Source organism: Cydia pomonella, chromosome 22 (assembly GCF_033807575.1).
Source record: "Cydia pomonella isolate Wapato2018A chromosome 22, ilCydPomo1, whole genome shotgun sequence".
Lineage (NCBI taxonomy): Eukaryota > Metazoa > Arthropoda > Insecta > Lepidoptera > Tortricidae > Cydia > Cydia pomonella.
In genome coordinates this window covers 11,773,559-11,794,096 of record NC_084724.1, presented here as the reverse complement: position 1 = coordinate 11,794,096, position 20,538 = coordinate 11,773,559, and the positions used below count along the sequence as shown (strand labels likewise).

The window sequence follows — 20,538 nt, the reverse complement described above, 5'->3', positions numbered from 1 at the left end:
TAGAAAGATATACAATTAGGACTCAACTTTTTTATTTATTTGATAGAAGACATAGATACAAGCGTGACAAAGTATTCAGAAACAAGACAACGAAATGAATTAGGACCCAACTACCTAGCAAAACGAGGGTTAGGTTAGAACTTCGACCCACCGTGGAATAAAAAACCTCGCAAAAATGTAGTTTAGGTTAGGTTTTAACTGCGGCCCCCGCATAATCAAAAACCTTGAAAGAATAGGTTAGGTTGGGTTAGGTGGGATGATAATCTGTACTTAGTTATACGGCCTGCGCACTACTTGTTATAAAAATTATGTAAATCTTTATGCTATCATTAAATTATATATGACAAAATATGTTATAGTATATGTATTTATACTTGATAAAATTATATATAAATTATTACGTTATACAAAAATATAATATAACAAGAGTCATTATAAAAGATGTCTATATACTACTTAAAAATTCTATTACAATAGGCATTATATCAATGACAGTTTAGATGAAATCACAATATAACAAAGGAAACATATAATAATAATTACATTATAACATATAATATTATATCAAATGGCATTATAACAAATGCATGATAGATTTTTTATAATTATGTTAAGCATTACACACCCGTTTATTCTTTGGATTATCGGTATTTTTACCCACATGCGTATATCTTGAGATGGAAATGGTAAGCCAGACTATACAATGATACATTTTCCTAACTGACTAGCCCAACTTTTATATACTTTGTAACATATGCAGTTCTCCACTTTTCTACTTACAGTCTGTAAATGTTACAATGATGAAATAATATATTATGATGTTTATGATTATACTGGCTCTTCCGTATATGCAGTATGTATTCAACTGGAGGTTTTTAATAATTTCAAATTCAAATATAATTTCAAAATCAATACGAGAAGAGCTGGTATTTAAATATTTATGGTGATATTCAAAGTGTCAATCCAAGTATCGGGAAAATAATACTTGTGTTTAACCCCTAACAAGGGTACTAACTATGACGTCTAATACAATAGGGCGAGGGCTAATATTTTCGCTTAACGAAAATACTTGCCCGATTTGCAGAAATAACAAAATAACTACAATAATTAATTAATTTTTATTGTTATAACTTCTAACCGCTTACAAAATCGGAGTTACGATTACGACTACACATAAAAATTACGTTTCATTAGACTTAGTACAGACTTATTAATAAAGTACATATCTTATTATCTCTTTTAAAAATCTAAATAGAAGAGGTACAAAATATTGGCATTATTAACGCAAAATCCGTCTAAAACATGCTAGCAAAAAGAAGTGTTTTAATAATACTGTTACGACACTTAGAATTAATATTAGAAAAATGTTACATAAAAAACTATCACAGAAAAATTTAAGTAACAATATTCATATTCGAGGCAGACGAAATTGGATAAATTTGGAAGCGCACCGCGAACCAAGGTCACAGAACCTGTTTAGCTCAAACAAGCCGATTTTATTTAGACCAACATTCTTTATGACTAACACACAGGCTACTACCAAGCAACGTGTATAAACTAACAGCTAAGAGATTGTTTTATAACTAATTACTCAACAAAACTGTAGGAAAAATAATACAGACATGAATCTTAATGCTATATGGCATGTAAATATTGTACCACGAACTATTGAATACAAAGATAGCAGCTATTTCCTATGGGCAAGATAAACATTTCTAAATATGGTCCTATACTTCCGTCTACACATTCAAGTACAAAATTTGTTCAGTTAATACTGCTGTTCTCTAAAATAATGCATGAGAAAACTTAATCAACATTAGGCTTTCTAATGAAAGAGGTGAGAGCGGATATCTCGCTCGTCACACCCTCGTTTGGCAAACGGCTGAATTCTATCTCCTCACTTAAGTTCTGGGTGTCAGATGTATTTTCAGCAGCTGGCCAACGCTTGTGGCTTGGAGCATACAAAACAAGCAGAGAAAAGATGTATATGTTCCACATTCCATACACACCAGTAAAGAATGCAGAAGTATATTCTAACTCAATATTCTCATCCCACTTCCACTGACCCTCTGCCACCTGTCCAAGTATAAACCCAATAACAGTGAGAGCAGCACAGAGCAAGGTGGCCAACATCAGAAACTTGAATCGGTAGATGATTCCCTCATAGTGCAGACGTCTAACTGAGCTCATTGTGGGTAAAGATTGTCGCTTGTGGGAGATGTTTACAAAAACCTGCCAAATCATATAGCACAGGAAAAGAAAATACACTCCTGTAGATATCCCAGCCAGTATTATAAAGGTCAAAGCAAGATTTGTACCCAAATCTGTAACCCAGATGGAGTAAAACGGATTTCTCAGTTGGACTCCGCGCTCGCACATATCAAAAATGAATAAAGATATGCAGCCCATTGCAACAGCACTTAAATGACGCCAGTACTGCTTAAGAGAGCTTTGGGTTGATGCATCCTGAATTAACATGTGTTCACCAGCAAAGACAAGCCAAAATGAGAATAGCATTGCGTAGAAGACTCCTTGTTTTATGTCCCCTAATAACAGCATAAATGGCAAGTCAAAGTGTAATGTAAAGTATTCAAGAGGCATGTTCAATAAGCACAGAGATATACCCAAACTCAACAGCATCTTCTCCAAAAGTACAGGCTTCCGTTGTAAGATGTGAACCCTCCTCCAAAACCAGGCAATGATAGCTATGATGCACGGGAAAAACACTGTTTTCAGAGACACCCAGACTTTTGTGAAGCCCCCATTTTGATTTATAACTGTCAGCCACATGTCCTGCACATGGCCAATGTGTGCATTCATCTCCGGAGTGTCCACCGGTAGCCTGATGTTAAGCAGATAGAAATCATGGAACAAAGAGCCCAATTCAAATAAAGGTAAAGCAGAACAGTTGTACAAATATTCCTCAGATTTCACTGGAATATCACAGTCCAAGTGTCGCTTTTCGACTGATTGTGTGTACAATTTCCACTCGTCCTCGGGATCCCCTTTGTTCCTGTACGCCAGTCGGGCGTCGATCGTCATCAAACTTCGCGGCTGTACCTCCATCTGCGAATGATACCGAATATCCACCTGCAGCACTCCAATTAAGTTCTGTTGCCATCTAGAGAAGTCTAGAATCCTGTTCTCGCGCGGTATCGGCATTTGAAACGCAAACACGATGTCGTTCTCCGTGTAGTCTACATGTGTCCCGGTTATCTCGATCTTGGTACAGGCACCCTTTCCTCTGATATAAAACCATTTCGTCGTGTCATTTTTAACCGTCAGAGTATCTTTGCACACCGTTCCAAGAATGGTTTGGGCGTTTGCGGGCAGGGGTGCAACCAATCCACCGATTAGGAAACATGTTAATTGGCACAACAATAGAAATGTTACTAGAATGGCGAGTTTTCGACCGCTCAGGTTCTCAATTATAGTACCCGTCATGTTATGGGCGGTTGAATCGCGAAACACATTAAATTAAAACACTGAGTCACAGCAAAATCGACCGGCAGCGCGTTCCATTGTCTTTGTGATTAAGCGACAAGCGACACCGACCGTCCGACCGAAGCTTCGCGTTTGACATGCGCAATGGGCGGGGATACCAGCCTATAAAATAACGACCGTTATAACGTTATCGCGTTAACGTTAATAATGCCTTAATATACAAAACAGTTGAAATGCAATATTTTTCAAAAAGTAACACAACTTTTGTATTATGTTAAAGTGATAGTATCGGGAATGCAAACCACTTTCATATCCATCGTAAGCACACGTTACACATAGCAGCGTAAGCTAATACCACAACTAAATTCTTGCTAAAATGAAAATACATTCGCAATAAAAATTGTTGTTGACTTGCTACTAATTTACTAAATGCGTTTTCGCTTTCACCCTTCCATATCCCATTATCCTTAAAAATTATACATTTTGTTTGTATTGTTTAAATTGCGTTAAAAATCCTTTCGAATCCCCTTACATAAGTAGTGTCGTTAGTGCTACCGCTGCCTGACCCGAGCAAGCCGGAGCAGCATGAAGCTTGTTGCCCGCTCGGTAAGACTCGCGGCCTGCTTTCGGAGTTCATTCATTAAAAACTTGTTCACTCTGCTTTATTTTCACTAAAATAAATGAAAACTCCATTGCAGGGCGTTGACTGTTCTAAATGCTTTATTTATTTAAATTTAGTGTCGCGTTAAATTTAGCAGTATTGTGTACATTATCAATGTTTCAATAATAATGCTTTTAGTAGTTAGAACTTAATTATTTTAATTAATCGTGTAGTATGCTTTTGTAATCATCATCAGAATCATGGCTTTGGTATTGATGTATAAATTGTGTTATATGAACATAATGAATTGCTTAGATTCACTAACAGCATGTTATGATTTTATGATCTTTATTTGCGTAAGGTTTTATTTTTATTCGTAGTAAATGTGTATATAAGACAAGTGCAAGATAAACTGTTACATAAATACGTCACTGGAATGTACATAGTACACTAATATATATGTATTATGCACTTTGCCAATTGCGATTCTATCTTTTTATATAAAAAAAACGATACATTTGGAATCTTGTGCTTGATTTATATTCAATGCATAACTTGGTGAAAGTGATGACTAATGGTATTTTGAAATTCCTATCCCTAATTGCACATTATTTAAAATATCCTATTTATTTACGATTAATTTTGTTTTGTTTTGACGTGTTCTGATTTTTGTTGTTTTTTTCCTCACTTCCATTGCACGCTGTCCTGTTTTCTTAACACTTTTTGGTGTTATTTTTCACGTACCTTTTAACCGAACGGTTTTCTTTGAACCTTGTCCTTTCCCTACCTTTGTGATCCCTCGCACCGGACGCCGCATGCAGCCAAGGGACGTACGAACATCGAACTGAGGGAACAGTTCATTCTGGCTGATGGAGTCTCGCAGAGCATGGCCGCGTTCCGACCGCGTACGCCCCGCTCTAACACAAACACCCCTCCGTCCACCGGACCTATCACCAAGGTAAGCAGCTAGAAATGGCTACTATTACAAATAATTTCTTCTTTTCTACAGGAGTTCATTTAGTTATAATTTGCACACATACTACATAAAACGCACTGTAGTTACTGGAGGCAGGAATCGGTTGGGATGATCAATTTTTCGCTTTTTTTGCTGCACCTTGCACATGGATGGAGACATCCGTTTGCAAGGGGCCCGTGAGTACCGCATGTGTTGAGCTCGTAGTGTTTGGTCGTATTGCAATAGTGTGATCAAGCTATGCATTGAAGCACAGGCTCGTGTAGTTTTTGGTGTTGTTTGTTAGCATATTCATTGGATCCACTGCATTGGAGAGGTGGCACGTCAGCGCATTTGGATGTTATGGTAACGTATTTCGTCCCCCTTCCTGCTCGTTCCCATCACACCCGCATTTCGTGAAATCGCGCGTCGTCTATTAAGCGTGTGGACTAATCGTAACAAAGTTTTCAATAAACGTCGTAAGCATACGGTATTTGTCGAAGCGATTGGCACTATGAAGGCAAAAATTGTTTTTTTTTTTGTAACGGATCTCTTTTCCTTCGTAATGTTTTGCCCCGGTTTTGCATTGGTGCGTTTAGCCGAGGAGTTTTTGGAGCAGCTGAAGCCTATATTTGAGGCATTAAGACAACGAGAAGAGCTTCCGTGTTCGTACCCGCTGCACGTCGGTTCCACGCATGGCACAAAGCAGGCCTTCATATACGGCCACTCAAGATCTCAGGGCTCAACGACGCCGGGCGCGCATCACTACACGCATCACCACGGCTACCAACCCTCTCCAGGATACCACTGGGTAATATATAGGCCACGTGATAGTGCCGCGGTTGGTTTTGCACCCTTGACATCATTCAGTTACGCAGCTGTATTTTTGTTTATTTGTCTTTTGTGTAAGTCCATTGTCAATGTTTCTAGTAATGAGATTGACGACCTCCAATGTTATAGACATTATAGCTTAGCATGACAATATGAAACAGTTATAAGTAATATTACTTAATCGATATTAACTTCAAATACAATGTAAAAATATAAACATACATTGCCGCATTATATTTACATTCAAATGATCCACATTAACTGATACTCTTAAATTTGATTGTAATCACTAATGGCATGTTGAAAAATGTTGCGAATAAGAGAAGAAGTGCAAAGGCATCCGTACTAAATACACTTTGCACATCGTCTTAAATTCGCATAGCAAATAACAGTATTTTCAAGTCGATGTAACGTTTAGGTGCGCGAACGTACGGCGCGCTCGGTGCCTATGTCAGGAGGCGTGCAAGGACGTGCCTCGCGTTCATCACTTAGTGCTGGAACGCCCGACTCCCTCAGCGATAACGAAGCCGCTAGTGGACTCGGAGCAAGATATAGAAAGCCCAGTGTGCCAAGGTAATTGCTATAATGTTATAATACAATATATTAAATGCATAGCTAGTGCGCTTTGATTAGAATATTTATGACTTGATAATAATCAATTAACTATTTGTTTATAGATCAACATTGACGCCTGGAGGTTCACGGCCAGGTTCCAGACCGGGATCGAGGACAGGCTCCAAGCCTCCTTCGAGACATGGATCTAATCTCTCATTAGATAGTACAGGTTCGTAGCACACACAATAAAACTGAATAAATACGTGTTTTTTGTACATCATTCCGTTCATTTATGTTAATGTTGTTGCTATCTTTGCAGATGACGTATTAACGCCTTCCCGCATACCGATGCGCAAAGTGACAAACACGCGTGCATCGACGGCGCGCGCGGCGGCCAACGCCGCTAAGCTCGGCGTGGCCACGCCCAACGGCGGCTCGCGGCCCCGCACTCCCACCGGCCTCCTCACGCCAGCTAGTGGAAGGTACGAACAATTCACTACATAACTAAAACATACTTTTGCATGGATGCAGATAATTTGGAGAACTTTTTTTTTTGTTTTAATTTTGAAAGTGTGATAAATTTTTGTATAATCGCCGGTATACATTTATTAATATAACGGTTGAATTTTAACCATGATTATCTACATCTATACAACCCAATAATCGTAAATTTTGCAGGAAGCTATCGTTTAAATATTTTAGTAGCGATATTGTTATTAAACAGTGCTGTGCGCACTAACAGGTACACTAGCGGAGCGATGTACCGCACGTCCAGTATACCAACACTGTCGCCGGTCCCGGCGCTCGTGAGGTACAGGCAATGATTGAGAGTTTGTTCACGTGTCACGACCAGACGGACGTAACCTGTTTCAATTTTAAAAAGTTAAAAGGAAACCAAAAAATTGCAACGGCCTTAGATGGCCGAGCAATCGGGAATTAGTATTTTCATAATAATAATAATACAAAAGTATACTTTATATTTGGTATGTAAAAACGATTTATACAATTTGAAACAGGTTGTACCCGTGCAGTTTATTTGGGTGTTCACGATTGTGGAAAGCACGTCGCTTGAAAGGGATTAGAGATAGTAGTGAAGCGGCAACTGGCAGTATTTGAAATATGGACAGCACACATTGTATTTTAATTCGTCATGCATATGCTTTCGAGAACGTTCTAATTTTCTGGTGGTGGTGGATTTTGTACCTATGTATTATGTTATGTGGTATGTTCAACGAGGCCTTTCATTAAGAAAATATAAAACTTTGAAAATGGCGGCATGACCGTATATAGTATACAACAGTGTAACATTAACACAGCTTACATTTTCACGTTTTCGATAGAACTAATAAAGTAGGTAGACTATTTGAAGGAAATAATTAAATTTTTATTTTTTGTTCCTTCCGCATGCATCGAATCTGAAAATGGATACGAAATAACAGCTCGACACATTCCCAACCATCCTCAATGGTTTCCGAACTTCCCAAATCTGCGTCTCACACTCATCCCGCATTCCATACCCAGGGCTCTACAAAAATCCCTGTGTACGTGGGCACCCGATCCCAAAGGTCCCCGTCAGTCGAGAGACGGCTGAAAATATCCCAATCCCGAGAAATGTCCCAGGAACCTAGTCCTACCTCTCAAGATCCTTCGAGGAAATCCGAGCAGAGAAGTCCGGAAGATGACTCCTCGTTATTCAGTATATCGGGAATGACCAGCGACAATGAATATGAGAGTAACATAAGCGAGTCGAGTGGCGACGCATCAAAGCCGACCCAGCGAGACATCAAAGGGTACAAGCTTGTAGAATGCTAGTTTCGTTATTGGCCCGAAAATTTGATTGTTGCCCGTTGAATTTTGAATTTTAAGTTGATCATCATGTTTCAATATTCATTAATCATTCATTATGAAATAAAACATGCTTGTCGCCGCAATAAAAATTTATATCACCTCTCATTCTATACACAACCTGGGTCATTTTGCGCTTAGTATCTTTGTCATTTCCTCCCGTTCAATTGTATTTGGTAAATCATACACGTATTTATGCATCAGCTCATACCCATGCTTCCGAACTAACTGCACAATTGCCATAGAGTGTACATTTCACGTCTGCTTTCCTGATATTTGGCTGACACTTTTTGTATTCATATTCATGCTGTTACATTTATTCAACTAATTATTTGTTTATACTGTTCATACATCATGTTATATGTATTACCTTAGTTAATGCACGTACTCTTTACCTCTTTAAACATCTGATCCGAATTTATTAATTATACTTTTGGAAGTCGTATAGTTTACTTCTTGTCTATCACTAATTCTTAGACACTAATGTTTGTGATTTAATAAAGGCAACCTAAACTACTAATGTTTTCTAGTACATGCATTGACTCTCATTTATACTTATTTCTTCTGTCTGTGACTAATCAACTTGTTCTTTCGCGCGCTAACTCTTAGGAGCGGGTCGTTTGCCTCGACCGATGGCCACACTCCCGGCCGCAGCCGTATACCAGTGCTTAAGGATCACCATACTAACAGTAATTCCAATAGGTAATATCACTTTATGATTGTTGCTTGTGTATCTTTCCATTCCGCCTTTCTTGTGATGTGTTGTGAGTTTCTTATTTCCTTTTGTTACGTAGGTTAGAATTTATTTCAAAAAATTAGCATAGAGAGTAGTGAATGTTGTGGGATTTGGTTTTTGTCATTTAGTTTGGTTTTGTTCGTAGCAGTGGTGCATGATATCAGACAGTATTAGAACCAATTGTAATTTGATTGTAATATGGCAGGCAAAGGACACCATCCGGCAGCACGACGCCAGTGCGGCCGGGGCAGCAGACAGCGGTGTCGCGGTTGTTGCGAAAGCCGTCGGACGCGTCCGACAGCGGAGCGCCTGCCACGCCGGGCTCTCGCCGCGGCACGCCCGCATCTTCGAGAACGACCGAAAAGCGCGAACCATTCAGGCTCTAGACGTTTTAAGGACGATATGAAAACCGCTCTAATCACTACACTGCTAAAGAAAAAATGTCTTCCAAAGATATTTTTTTCCTAATAGTGAAGTTTGCGGATAATAGTTACCTGTGTGATGAGAGTCGCTTTGACTTGTGATATTACGTATTCACGATTTTCCTTTCTTTGCTTAATTGTACTTGATGTCTAGGCCAAATATATGTAAATTTATTCCATCTTTTAAAAATCTATTTGAGTCGTTGCGACTGTCATGAGCATAGATAATGTTATAATTAATACTAACCGAGAATTAACCGATTCGCGAATTAAGCAAAGCTTAATTTTATAAAAGAACGAATTTGCGAATGTGGCTTTTTAGTTAAGTTAAAGTTATTAGATGGTAGTAGTAAAACGTAAAGTCTGCACTTGTTGCCTTGTATACTTATTTTTTTTCTACAATATGTGCAGTTTTGTGCACATTGGATTACTTTATTTATTTTGTGCTGTCAGTATTCTTCAGTTAACTCTTGCGGTGTCTAAGCAAGATATTATTTCTGTATCAATGTGAATATTCCCCCATTCTCTTATTTATTGTCAACGTTGCCATATGTTAGTGTATGTTTTGTATGTAAAATACGTATTACAGTCTCTCTATTGAGACTGGCTGGACGGAAAAGTGTGATTTTGTAACCTTTTTGTAATATTGTTTTTCTTTTAGGGACCATTTTGTAAACGAACGAACTATTGAGTAGGTAATGGCAGGCCAGCGTTTGTATTAGTCGAATTCACGCGCGTCGTATACGCCAGACTTCGTGTGTTGATAGCCCAATAACAAATTTTGGCCAGTCATTTGTTAAGGTGATAAATAGTCGTTGAGTGATTAATTTTGTATGCACAATCATGTCTTCATTATTTCACTTTTAATTATTTTGTGTTCACTTTATTGGTATGAATGATTTGATGGTTATCATTCGATATCGTATGTACACATTATGTACATGTTATTGTATTTATACGGTGATATTGCACAATTATTTGTTATAACGGGAATAAAGTGTTATTTGGTTAACAAAGAGCATAAAGTGCACACTGCTATCGCCAAAGCGCTGTGCCTTTTATGTGTAAAATATCTGCTCATGAGAATAATTCCAAAACGGACTTTTATGTTTAAGAGATTTAACTAAAGTACACGTTGTCGCAAAAGACATTACTTCTAAATGGTAAGAATAACTTTGATGTATGAAACGTAATGCTTTAAAATGTAACCTTCCTTCATTTTATAAAAAAATGTTAACCAACACTCACACTTATATTTGTTAGTTTTTATCTTAAATCTGACTCTACAATTAAGTCTTTATTATTAGTTATTAAACTATTAATCTGGTCATTTTTATTTAAATCATTGTTATATTTGTTAAATGTAAAATCAAAGCAACTAAAAAGCTTGCAATATTTTTTTTATAAAATAAATAATGATTCTGAAGAGCTACAGTGTTTAAAATCTCATTTTTGATTTCAAAATATAAAATAATAACAAATAATATAGCAGTTTTATTATGAATTTCCTCAAAATATAAATAAATAGAATATCGTTTAGTTCAGACGTATTTGGCCATATATTCAGAAGTGAATGAACATCTGAAATATTATATAACTTTCGAACCGTAAGAAGATGTTGTTATGTGACTTTGCAAGTAACTACTTTTTCTATGACAGAAACAAGTAACCGTCAAAAATATTTTTGACACACTTTTATTGCGTACTGCACTTTCTCTTTTTTGTATGTAGAGGCCTTTCAAATGAGCCTAAAGTCAATGTGTTTACGTTTTCCAATCGAAGAGTTCCTTTGGCTACCTTTCGACTGGATCATCAGATCAGCTCCATGTTAGCATACTATTGTATTGTCATCGGAAATACGGAAGTATACCAAATTTCAGCTCAAACAGACACCAGGAAGTGGTTCAAATTTAAGTTACAAGAATATATATATATATATAACTTATTGGTAAGGAAAAATTTGAGTATCTACAATCATGGACACCCAGCGACACAAAGATACAATACAAGTTACAACACAATAAAAAAATATTAAACCTCTTTGACCGTTATGACAGCACTTTGATTATAAAGAAAATAAAATGTTACGCTTGAATGACGAGTTTTCAAAAGTAACCAGGTTTCGATAACATTCAATTTGTACGTCACCATGATGTCACGTGTCCGTCTTACGAATTTTCAATCTGACGGTCACGTGACCCCTGACGCGATTATAAAAAAAAATCCCCATCACAAAACCTGCACAGCGCCGCTAAAGAAGTTTTCACTTTAAAAAAAATACCGAAGCTTTAATTAAATGTAAATATTTATTTTCCTTTTTCATTGTGGAACATACCACATTGTAAACCTTAAAAGTGCAGATGTCGCTGGTGACGTTGCAATGGTTAAATTCGCAGTGAATGACGGATGGTCAGCTGGTTGTAACGCATTGGACCGGCAATCCAAAGATTTTTTCATTGTGATTGACATCTGTATATACAATTTATACCCAAGCTTTACAATACAAAGGAACATAAAATAAATATAAGTGTTACATTTACTAAACTAAATAATCACAGCATCCGATGGAAAAAAAATGTTCTAATTGCGTCAGTTCCTGCCATGTCCCAAAAATTAATTATTATCAAAGAATGGATATAGGAAAAATATTAAAATAACACTATACACTATATTACAGTAGAAACGATTGTGCCCTAACACTCAAGTATAGAGTTGAAATGGTAGAGCCGGCTGATGACCGAACGAATGATGAAAGATGCTCTTATGGAACTTTCAGTAGGAGCTACAGAGCGTTAACAACTGCTAGTCGTTAACGCTCTGTAGCGTAGCGTAGTCATCTCTCTTTATCACTCTTCCATATTTGTGCGACTGTGACAGTTGCGTTTCGTTCGCCACGGCGCGTGAATGATATGCACGTTGGCTACGCGGGCAGGAATGTTAAAACGTGTTATTAATTTTGCGCATTGCGTATGTTCTGTACCTTACGGGTGCACGCGTATAGCTAATCTAGTTGATCCTACCATCAATCCATCCATCCATCCATGATTTTTAATGATATTTTTGCATTGCAAAATAATACTAAAAAAAAAAACAAAATAAAGCCTGACCAGTAATATGTGATCACGCGCCATATTGCGGAATTTCATTGGAACAAAATTTTTCATACTAAACTGAACTGTCATCCCATACAGGAGAATAACAGCGCCCTCTTGACAATGATCATATATTTAATTTAGTCGGCCTTTAATTAATTTGTACCCTTAATATCTAGTTATTAACCGTTATGAACCGTTTTTTTAGCTGGCAATATTCAATCAAGTTTAAGCTATATTCAACTAGTTATTAACCGTTATATACCGTTTTTTGTTAAGCTGGCAATATTCAACTAACTTTTTTTGTATAAAAAATTGGAAATGAAATGCCCCGATGTTATATTGTATGTCTATGCACACTTACTTTACAATTACATTCGCGTGGGAGTGGCGAGCCGAGCCACGAGACGCGTATGTAAACGGTGGGCTCGCGGCTCGGCTCGCGTCCGGAGCGGTTTTTAGGCACGAGTCAAAGGGGACGCGTGCTTCCTCTTTATGTTCGCGTTCGGGTTTTCATACGGTTATAAACCTTATATCGTACCGTTTGTGTTTAAAATTGATTAGGTCGAGGAGCTTAGGAGCTGTGGCCGGGACACGAGATGAGCCGCGAGCGAGCCACGAGCCGCAATATAAATCCGCGGTCCACTCGGTCTGTCTCGGCCACAACCCCTAAGCTCGTCAAACTAATCAATTTTAAACAAAAGCGGCAAGACGACTCGTGCCCAAAAAAACTGCTCCGGACGCGAGCCCGGCGAATGGCGAGCCGAGCCACTCGCACGCGAATGTAAAAGCGCCAAGACCGCCAAGAGACACGAGACGAGTCGTTAACCGAGCTACGAGCCGCGAATGTAAATCGAATACGAGGCGAGAATCCTGGGCAAAGAATATAATACTCACTAGGAGATCCTGGGCGTATACCGGGAAAATCGAAATTCGTCAATTGCGGACATTTTTCTCTGTCACTCTAATGACGTCTTACTAACAGTAAAAGAGAAAGATCCCCGCAATTAGCGAATTTCGGTTTTGACGGTAGGCCCCCTGAGCCCCCCTTTCGCACAGGAAGTGGCCTTCTTTTTTGCATTTCGTCGCCATATCAAGTTGATACAGAATTTCGCAGTCGGCTTTTATACCAAGGGCTTGATAGCGAGTTTAATTAATTATTTAATGGCTCTTAATAAAAAAAAAAGATATTAAATACTGCAATAAGTCCAAAATCCTAATAGGCGATTTATAATTCACCTCAAACACACTGAAATGTCAAAAGGATGTCAGATTTGAACTGTCATGTCATAACAAAAAACGCAAGTCAACTTCATCAATATCAACAATTCGAAACTCGATTATTTCTAATATTTTTGGACTGCAAAGTTAATATGGTCGGATTTAACATGGACGGGCCGGCGAGAGACCGAGTACTGAGACTGATGGAGGAGAAGGATAGACTAGAGAGAGAGATTCGCAACCAGACGGCGGTGTTGGAAACCAACAATGTGGGTATGCACGACTCGCTGATTGACGCTGATGGGTTTCCGCGGAATGATATAGATGTGTATAAAGTGCGACATGCTCGGCATCAGATCATCTGTGAGTATCATGATATATTATCAATGTCCGTCAGTGGTCAATGTCATAATTACTATGAAATAATTAATAAATAAATGTCATAATTTTGGTATCGTATTATTAGATTCTATGTTATATATGTTATTTACTAACAGCCCATGAAGAGAATTCTTCAAAATTCGAAGATATAAGACACATTCGTCAGATTCCTTTTTCGTCAGGATAAATTATAGCCTGTTTTTTTCGGTCGAAAACGGAATTCCTCTTTGGACAGAAAAAACTTAACTTTGGTGTGAAAGCTTTGGTCGACTTTGGCCACTTCCTAATTTGTATCTATCAGAAAAAAAAACAGGATATAATTTATCCTGACAAAAGCGGAATTTGACCAAAACTCCATTTTCGTCCGACAAAACATAGGCTATAATTTATTCTGACGAAAAAGGAATCTGACGAATGTCATATCATAAATAAAAGCCTATAGTTTACTATAAATATTTAACTGTCAGGCTTACTAGTAAGTTTGATGCCTATAGGGATGTAGCTATTTTATTAGAAAGAATCAATGATATTATAAATATAGTAGTGTAAAAGAATTTTATATGTAAACCAAACATCACACAGTAATTATGTCATAGTAAGGGTTGGTCAGCATAGAATCATAATAAACGGATTCCACTGTATAAGAAAATATTCTAGGTCTCCAGAATGACCACAAAGCCCTAATGAGAAGAATAGAGCAGGGGTTGGCTGAGGTACATGCAGACCTCATGGGGTCTACTGGAGAAGGTTCTGCAGCCCAAGCTCTTGAATCCCTACACATGAACGGAAATGGGACACATCATCAAGCAGATAGCCCAATGGAAGTGGAAGATGACCGGCAGGTGTTTGCGAGGGTATCTTTTGTCCACAATGGGTCTCCGGCTGATGATGCTGTGAGTACTCATAAATTATATTAAAAAAATAGTATCCAACGAATACAATACAATAGTATCCAACTTTTCATTTAGGGTTAGACAACAGTCTGGTGAGGCCTGCCCTATGTTGCAAATAAATAAATACATTCTTCATACAACAGAATGAATTACTTTTGTGTAATTTGTTGTCTCCATAAAATTGTCCTGCCACACCTGCTGTTTGTGACACAAATTACTGTAAGCTTAGGCTTAGTTGAAGGAAATAACATTCTCTTTCAAATATGCAAGCAATATTTGCGTTTTTAAAATGAAAATCTAAAAAAGGTACATATACTTAAGAGCAATGAAAACTGATAAGTTAGTATAGAAATTTAAAATACTATGTAATATACCCAAACAAGTAGTAGAAACTTTAGAAAAACATCCTGATAAAATAAAGAGTACACTTAAGAATTCATTCTGTTTCCTCGTCAGCGATCTTCGCGCACTGTTTGTTCACTTACCTACCCCCTAATACAAATACTTACTTAAACATACTTACCGGCAAAATAATAACAAGTGCTTATTGTAAATTGCAATCAGTGTCTGTCGCTCCTTTTGTGACATGAAATATGTAAATAAAATGAATATATTTTAAGTTCTCATTTTAAGTGAATTGTACAAATTCTTATGAGAATAAAGAATCTTTAAACCGAAACCGAAAGCACTGATTAAAATGAATTAATTTTGTTACAAATAGTATTATAATAACATGTAAACACTAACTGCCAACAGGACTAATTATATACTTAGTTAAGGCTAAACTTAGTTAACATAATCTCCAAATATAGAGATTGTAACTGAGTGCAGACTGTACCTCAACAAAAAACAAACGCTGAAATAAACAGATTAAATTTTAATTTATTTTTTAATTTTATTTATTTGCATTGCTGTGCTCGAGTATAAGATTAGGATCATCGTCATCAATTAGGTATTTAAGATTAAATATTGTAGAATTGTTTGTGTACTAGCACATCAAATGGTTCTCTTATTGAGTACCCTACCATATTATTTTACTTTATGCTTGCAGGGCTTGTGTGTCGGTGACGAGGTGATCCAGTTCGGGTCCATCACGGCGCAGAACTTCAACGACATGTCGCAGGTGCACGACGTCGTGTCGCACTCCGTGGGCCAACGTTTACAGGTACTTTTCCAGTGTTCACTTTTTTTAAACTATTAGCTATATTTCCGAGGTAAGTGGTTAGTAGTTAACTTTTACTATTGCAACTGACACAGAATTGCGAAAAAAGTACCTGTCCCATGGAATATCGATATCTGCCGTAATGTATAAAAGTTTCGTAAGTTGTTCAGTATGTACAGTTACCATCAGATAGATTGGAGCGGCCAATATATTTACCTTGCAAAGTCTAACTTTAGACTTATAAAATTGAGAATAGATAAACTTTTCATCCATCAATCATATTCAAGGTCAATATCACGTTTCGTGGGCCAAACTATATCCGCTTAGTGTGCCCTTTTATACACCGTGGGCCAATTAAACTCGACAGATTTTAAAGGTTTATTCTTGACCGCATTTAGAGAATAAAATATCTTACAAAGTTTCCTGAAATCGATCTTGTTTTAGAGATATCGACAATTTTTGTGAAAATTTTAGTCTTTTATAATTTGTGGCATTATCTAGGAAAAGGGACCTTATTGTCGATGGCGGTTACGCCGCACTGCGTCGCGCAGCGTTGTATTTGTATCGGAGTATCGTTTATTACGGCGGAAGCGCCATCAACAATAAAGTCCCTTTTCATAGATAACGTCACATTTAGTCAAAAACACCTTCTTAGCTGTCACGCTGCCACTATGTGACTTGGTGGTTAGTCATATCTACCTAATACAGACATTAACTTTTTAAACTCGCAACTTTTATCTGAAAAAAAATATATTCTATATTCGTTGTAATGTTTTTTTATTTATTTCACCAAGGTGTAAAATTAATAACATGTGCAGAAAACGCAAATTTTTTTTTTGTGAATATGGCCAAAACTCATATAACATTTTTTGCTCCTTGTGAATTCAGGAATGCGTGGTTAAAATCTGTCAGGCTTAATTGGCCCACGGTGTATATTGCTGCTTATAAACTGGTATTTCTTTAATAATTGGTCTGTAATTCAGGTACGCGTACGTCGAGCCCGGCTGGTGCTGAACCTGTCGGTGGTGCCGCGGCCGTGGGCGCAGCCCGGCCTGCTCGGCTGCCAGATCAACAGGATCGCCTAGGAGCCCTACAGAGTTGAAGCATCGTGTTTGACACTCCCTGGAATATTGTGGCTTTTGTGTTAGCCCCAGTTGTCTCAAAATTCATTTAAGGTGGTTCGTCACGGTCAGCTAGGCACTATTACGCTAATAGATGGCGTTGTTGTTAAAATTTGACGTATTTAATTAATTTATGTATGATAATGTAAATATTCTTAAAAAGTAATAAGTTTCACGGTAATAGTATGCTGTTTCTTACGTGTTCAACTCAGTTTGAGACGAGGTTTAGTGTATAAAACAAGTTTATTTGTATAATTTAAAACCCAGCAGTGACAGCGAAGTATTCACACACACACTCAAAACGTTTTACCTATGACCAAAATAAAATTCGTGAAACGGAACGCAAACTTGTCATGATTGACAGATGTCAAAGTCAGAAAGCCCAGCCCATGAAATGCCGGAATCAAGTTTCAATTTTGATATTTGTCATAATGATCCTCATGCAGATGAGTACCTACGTCACTCGTCAGATTCTTTCGCGTGAATGGCATGACTGGAACTCCATATACTGTGATGCGTCTAAATTGTCGCCATCTGGTTGTGTGGGAGTAGGTGTTTTCCATTCTCAATATGACATAGTGCAAAAAATTAAATGCCCTCCTGAAACGTCTGTATATACTGGAGAGTGTATTGGCATTTTGGAAAGTGTAAAGTTTATTCTTCTTTTCAAACTTAGGAAGACTATCATCTTCTCGGATTCTCGTAGCTGCCTACAAGCTCTTCTATCTAACCCTTTTTCGACCAAATTCCACAACCCTATTATTTTCCAAATTAAGGAGAACCTTTTAATTTGTAAAAAAAGGGGGTTTGAGGTTGCCTTGATCTGGGTTCCAGGTCACTCAGGGGTCGCAGGGAACGAACGAGTCGATCGGGTTGCTAAGGAAGCTGTGGTATGTGGTGATAGGACTCCTTTTAGGAACTATTGTTTTGATTTAGTCCCTCTGGCGGCTAGGTGGCTCTTCCAGGTTTGGTCGTCCAATTGGGCTGCCGCCAATCGGTTCCGAACCAAGCCTTATTACCTCGTACAACCTGACGTTCCCAGAAAACCTTGGTTCTCCAAGATTTTTATTCAAAAACAGTTCTGCTCCACAGTTATTAGAATGAGACTGGGCCATTGCTGCACTCCCGCCCACTTAAAAAAAATCCATGTTCGAGACTCCTCTCTGTGTGAATGTGGAGTAGACGAAGGTGACTTAAATCACATTTTCTTTGCTTGTCCTTTATATAAACATGATGATTTTTATGCGGATCTCTTAAGTTTAAAAGTTTCTTTTCCTACTCACATTTTCGAGTTGTTGCAAATTAAGGATAGGGACACTTTGGTGGCCCTAGTCTCTTTCTGTAATCTTAACAAATTAAAGATTTAATTTCAATTGGCTCATTTATTCCTAGTTACTTATATATTGTACTAATGTTTTGATTTTTCTTTACATCTAAATTTACTGTCGTTCCTACATTCTCATTTGGATTAGCAACCTTATGTCTGATAAAAATTCGCGCCCCCGAAATAAGTTTATCAGAAATAAATCGACATGACACTGGCAATCAACAGTAAGCCATATTAAAAAAAAAAAAAAAAAAAAAAAAAAAAAAAAAAAAAAAAAAAAAAGGTTCAACAAGATATGTTGTATACGTGCGAAATATTTTTAAAAAATTCACCAGGACGGTAAGTTTTATTTAATAGTGATGCTATTGACAAAATTTTAGTTGTATTAAATACACATAATGATGTTCTTGTGATTATTGCAGTATTTTAGTGATTTTTGGGACTTCGAAAGTTATGGGAAATATTGTACTCCTGATCGCATATGGATGGTATTTTTCACTGTGTGAGCAATATACTTCATGTAGTTATTACACTTGCAGATCAACGAAACTCTCGACTTCTTTATGAGCAGTCGGGTGGATACATCTCTCAATATGTTCGTAATCTCAGAGAGCGTCTAAAGCGAGCAATCCGATGATAGCTTTATGCTCGACAGTGCCGGATTAACACATTTTGGTGCCCTAAGCATTTCTAGACCATGGTGCCCCCTCATCAAGATTACATTGAATTTTCTTGGTAAATTGAGTGACGTTTATTGCCGCATTACTTCTGAGAATAGAATTTTCAATCCGTCACATCATTTTATCACGGAAATTGACAGAACTGCAGTAGTAATGTTCCAAGAGTAGGTATAGGTCAAGTGTAAGCAAATTCTAAGACCGTGCTTCGCATAAGTCGGGAGGCCAAGCCAACCATGGTCCAAGTGTAAGCGAAGACGTAAGACATAGGCAGTATTCTGCACAGGATTTTGCAACCTCTTGAGCTTTCCTGCGAAGCTCTTCATGTGAGGGCAAAGGCCGAGCTTCAGTAGGGGCTTAGCCATTGGCCATTGGTTTTTGTCAGAACAGTACTAATGGCCACAAATGTCTTAAATAGCAAATTATTGTTGACGAAAACGGGACTTAATAGGGTAAGTTTTAAAATTACCTCTGACCAGACGTTTCAAGGACGGCGTTGTCCCCATGGTCTCGGAGAAGACTGTGTAAAGTCGACATCATTATTTTGACGTTGGAGGTAATTTTAGAACTTAATCAAACGCGAATAAATCCCGTTTTCTTAAATGATAATGTGTCACAATTAGGCCAATACAATTAGATTTTTTCGACCTAAAAATACATGTAATCCGAGTTTGCTCCATTCCAGGAGGTGTGCATAAATGTTTCCTCTTTTTCAGTTTTTTTGCTTGTAAATCAAAAACGGTACGTCCGACGGAAAATCTGTTCTAATTATGAGTATTATTAAAATTGATATCCGAGGATCCGAAATGTAATTTCATAGTTAAATTACATTTCTTGCAATAAAATATATTGATTGATTTAAGGTACCTTAATATGTATTCGTAGTACCTAAATTGTAAAAAAGCGGCCAAGTGCGAGTCGGACTCGCGCATGAAGGGTTCCGTACAATTTAAGACGTATTAAAAAAAAATCTTCTTACTAGATCTTGTTCAACATTTTACCACTTTGGACACACATTTTACCACTTTGGAAGTGTCTCTCGCGCAAACTATTCAGTTTAGAAAAAAATGATATTAGGAACCTAACTATCATTTTTGAAGACCTATCCATACATACCTTACACGTATATGTTTGATGAAAAATTTTTTTTTTTTAAATTTTATGACGTATTAAAAAAAAAACTACTCACTAGATCTCGTTCAAAACAATTTTCGGTGGAAGTTTGCATGGTAATGTATATCATATATTTTTTTAGATTTTTCATTCTGTTATTTTAGA

The 20,538-nt window shown here is 37.4% G+C and overlaps 3 protein-coding genes across 3 annotated transcripts in view; 2 read left to right on the top strand and 1 right to left on the bottom strand.

Annotated features, from left to right (window-relative positions):
- The window catches only part of LOC133530438 (microtubule-actin cross-linking factor 1, isoforms 1/2/3/4/5-like), a 164,446-nt gene extending 153,632 nt beyond the window's left edge, over positions 1 to 10,814 (top strand). The window contains exons 99-106 of the mRNA XM_061868349.1: positions 5,597 to 5,808; positions 6,247 to 6,401; positions 6,506 to 6,612; positions 6,703 to 6,865; positions 7,126 to 7,194; positions 7,823 to 8,173; positions 8,838 to 8,930; positions 9,170 to 10,814. Of these exons, the coding sequence (XP_061724333.1) occupies positions 5,597 to 5,808; positions 6,247 to 6,401; positions 6,506 to 6,612; positions 6,703 to 6,865; positions 7,126 to 7,194; positions 7,823 to 8,173; positions 8,838 to 8,930; positions 9,170 to 9,350 (1,331 nt within the window). The 3' untranslated portion in view covers positions 9,351 to 10,814. The remainder of the gene's footprint in view (positions 1 to 5,596; positions 5,809 to 6,246; positions 6,402 to 6,505; positions 6,613 to 6,702; positions 6,866 to 7,125; positions 7,195 to 7,822; positions 8,174 to 8,837; positions 8,931 to 9,169) is intronic.
- LOC133530437 (protein wntless) lies at positions 1,100 to 3,569 on the bottom strand. The gene has a single exon (XM_061868348.1). The coding sequence runs from the start codon at positions 3,442 to 3,444 to the stop codon at positions 1,807 to 1,809; it is 1,638 nt and encodes a 545-aa protein (XP_061724332.1). The 5' UTR covers positions 3,445 to 3,569; the 3' UTR covers positions 1,100 to 1,806.
- Positions 10,815 to 13,599: 2,785 nt separating the features above from the next.
- On the top strand, positions 13,600 to 17,597 carry LOC133530436 (26S proteasome non-ATPase regulatory subunit 9). Its single transcript, XM_061868347.1, has 4 exons — positions 13,600 to 14,062; positions 14,738 to 14,973; positions 16,025 to 16,138; positions 17,119 to 17,597. The coding sequence occupies exons 1-4, from the start codon at positions 13,744 to 13,746 to the stop codon at positions 17,218 to 17,220; spliced, it is 771 nt and encodes a 256-aa protein (XP_061724331.1). The 5' UTR covers positions 13,600 to 13,743; the 3' UTR covers positions 17,221 to 17,597.
- Positions 17,598 to 20,538: the final 2,941 nt, after the last annotated feature.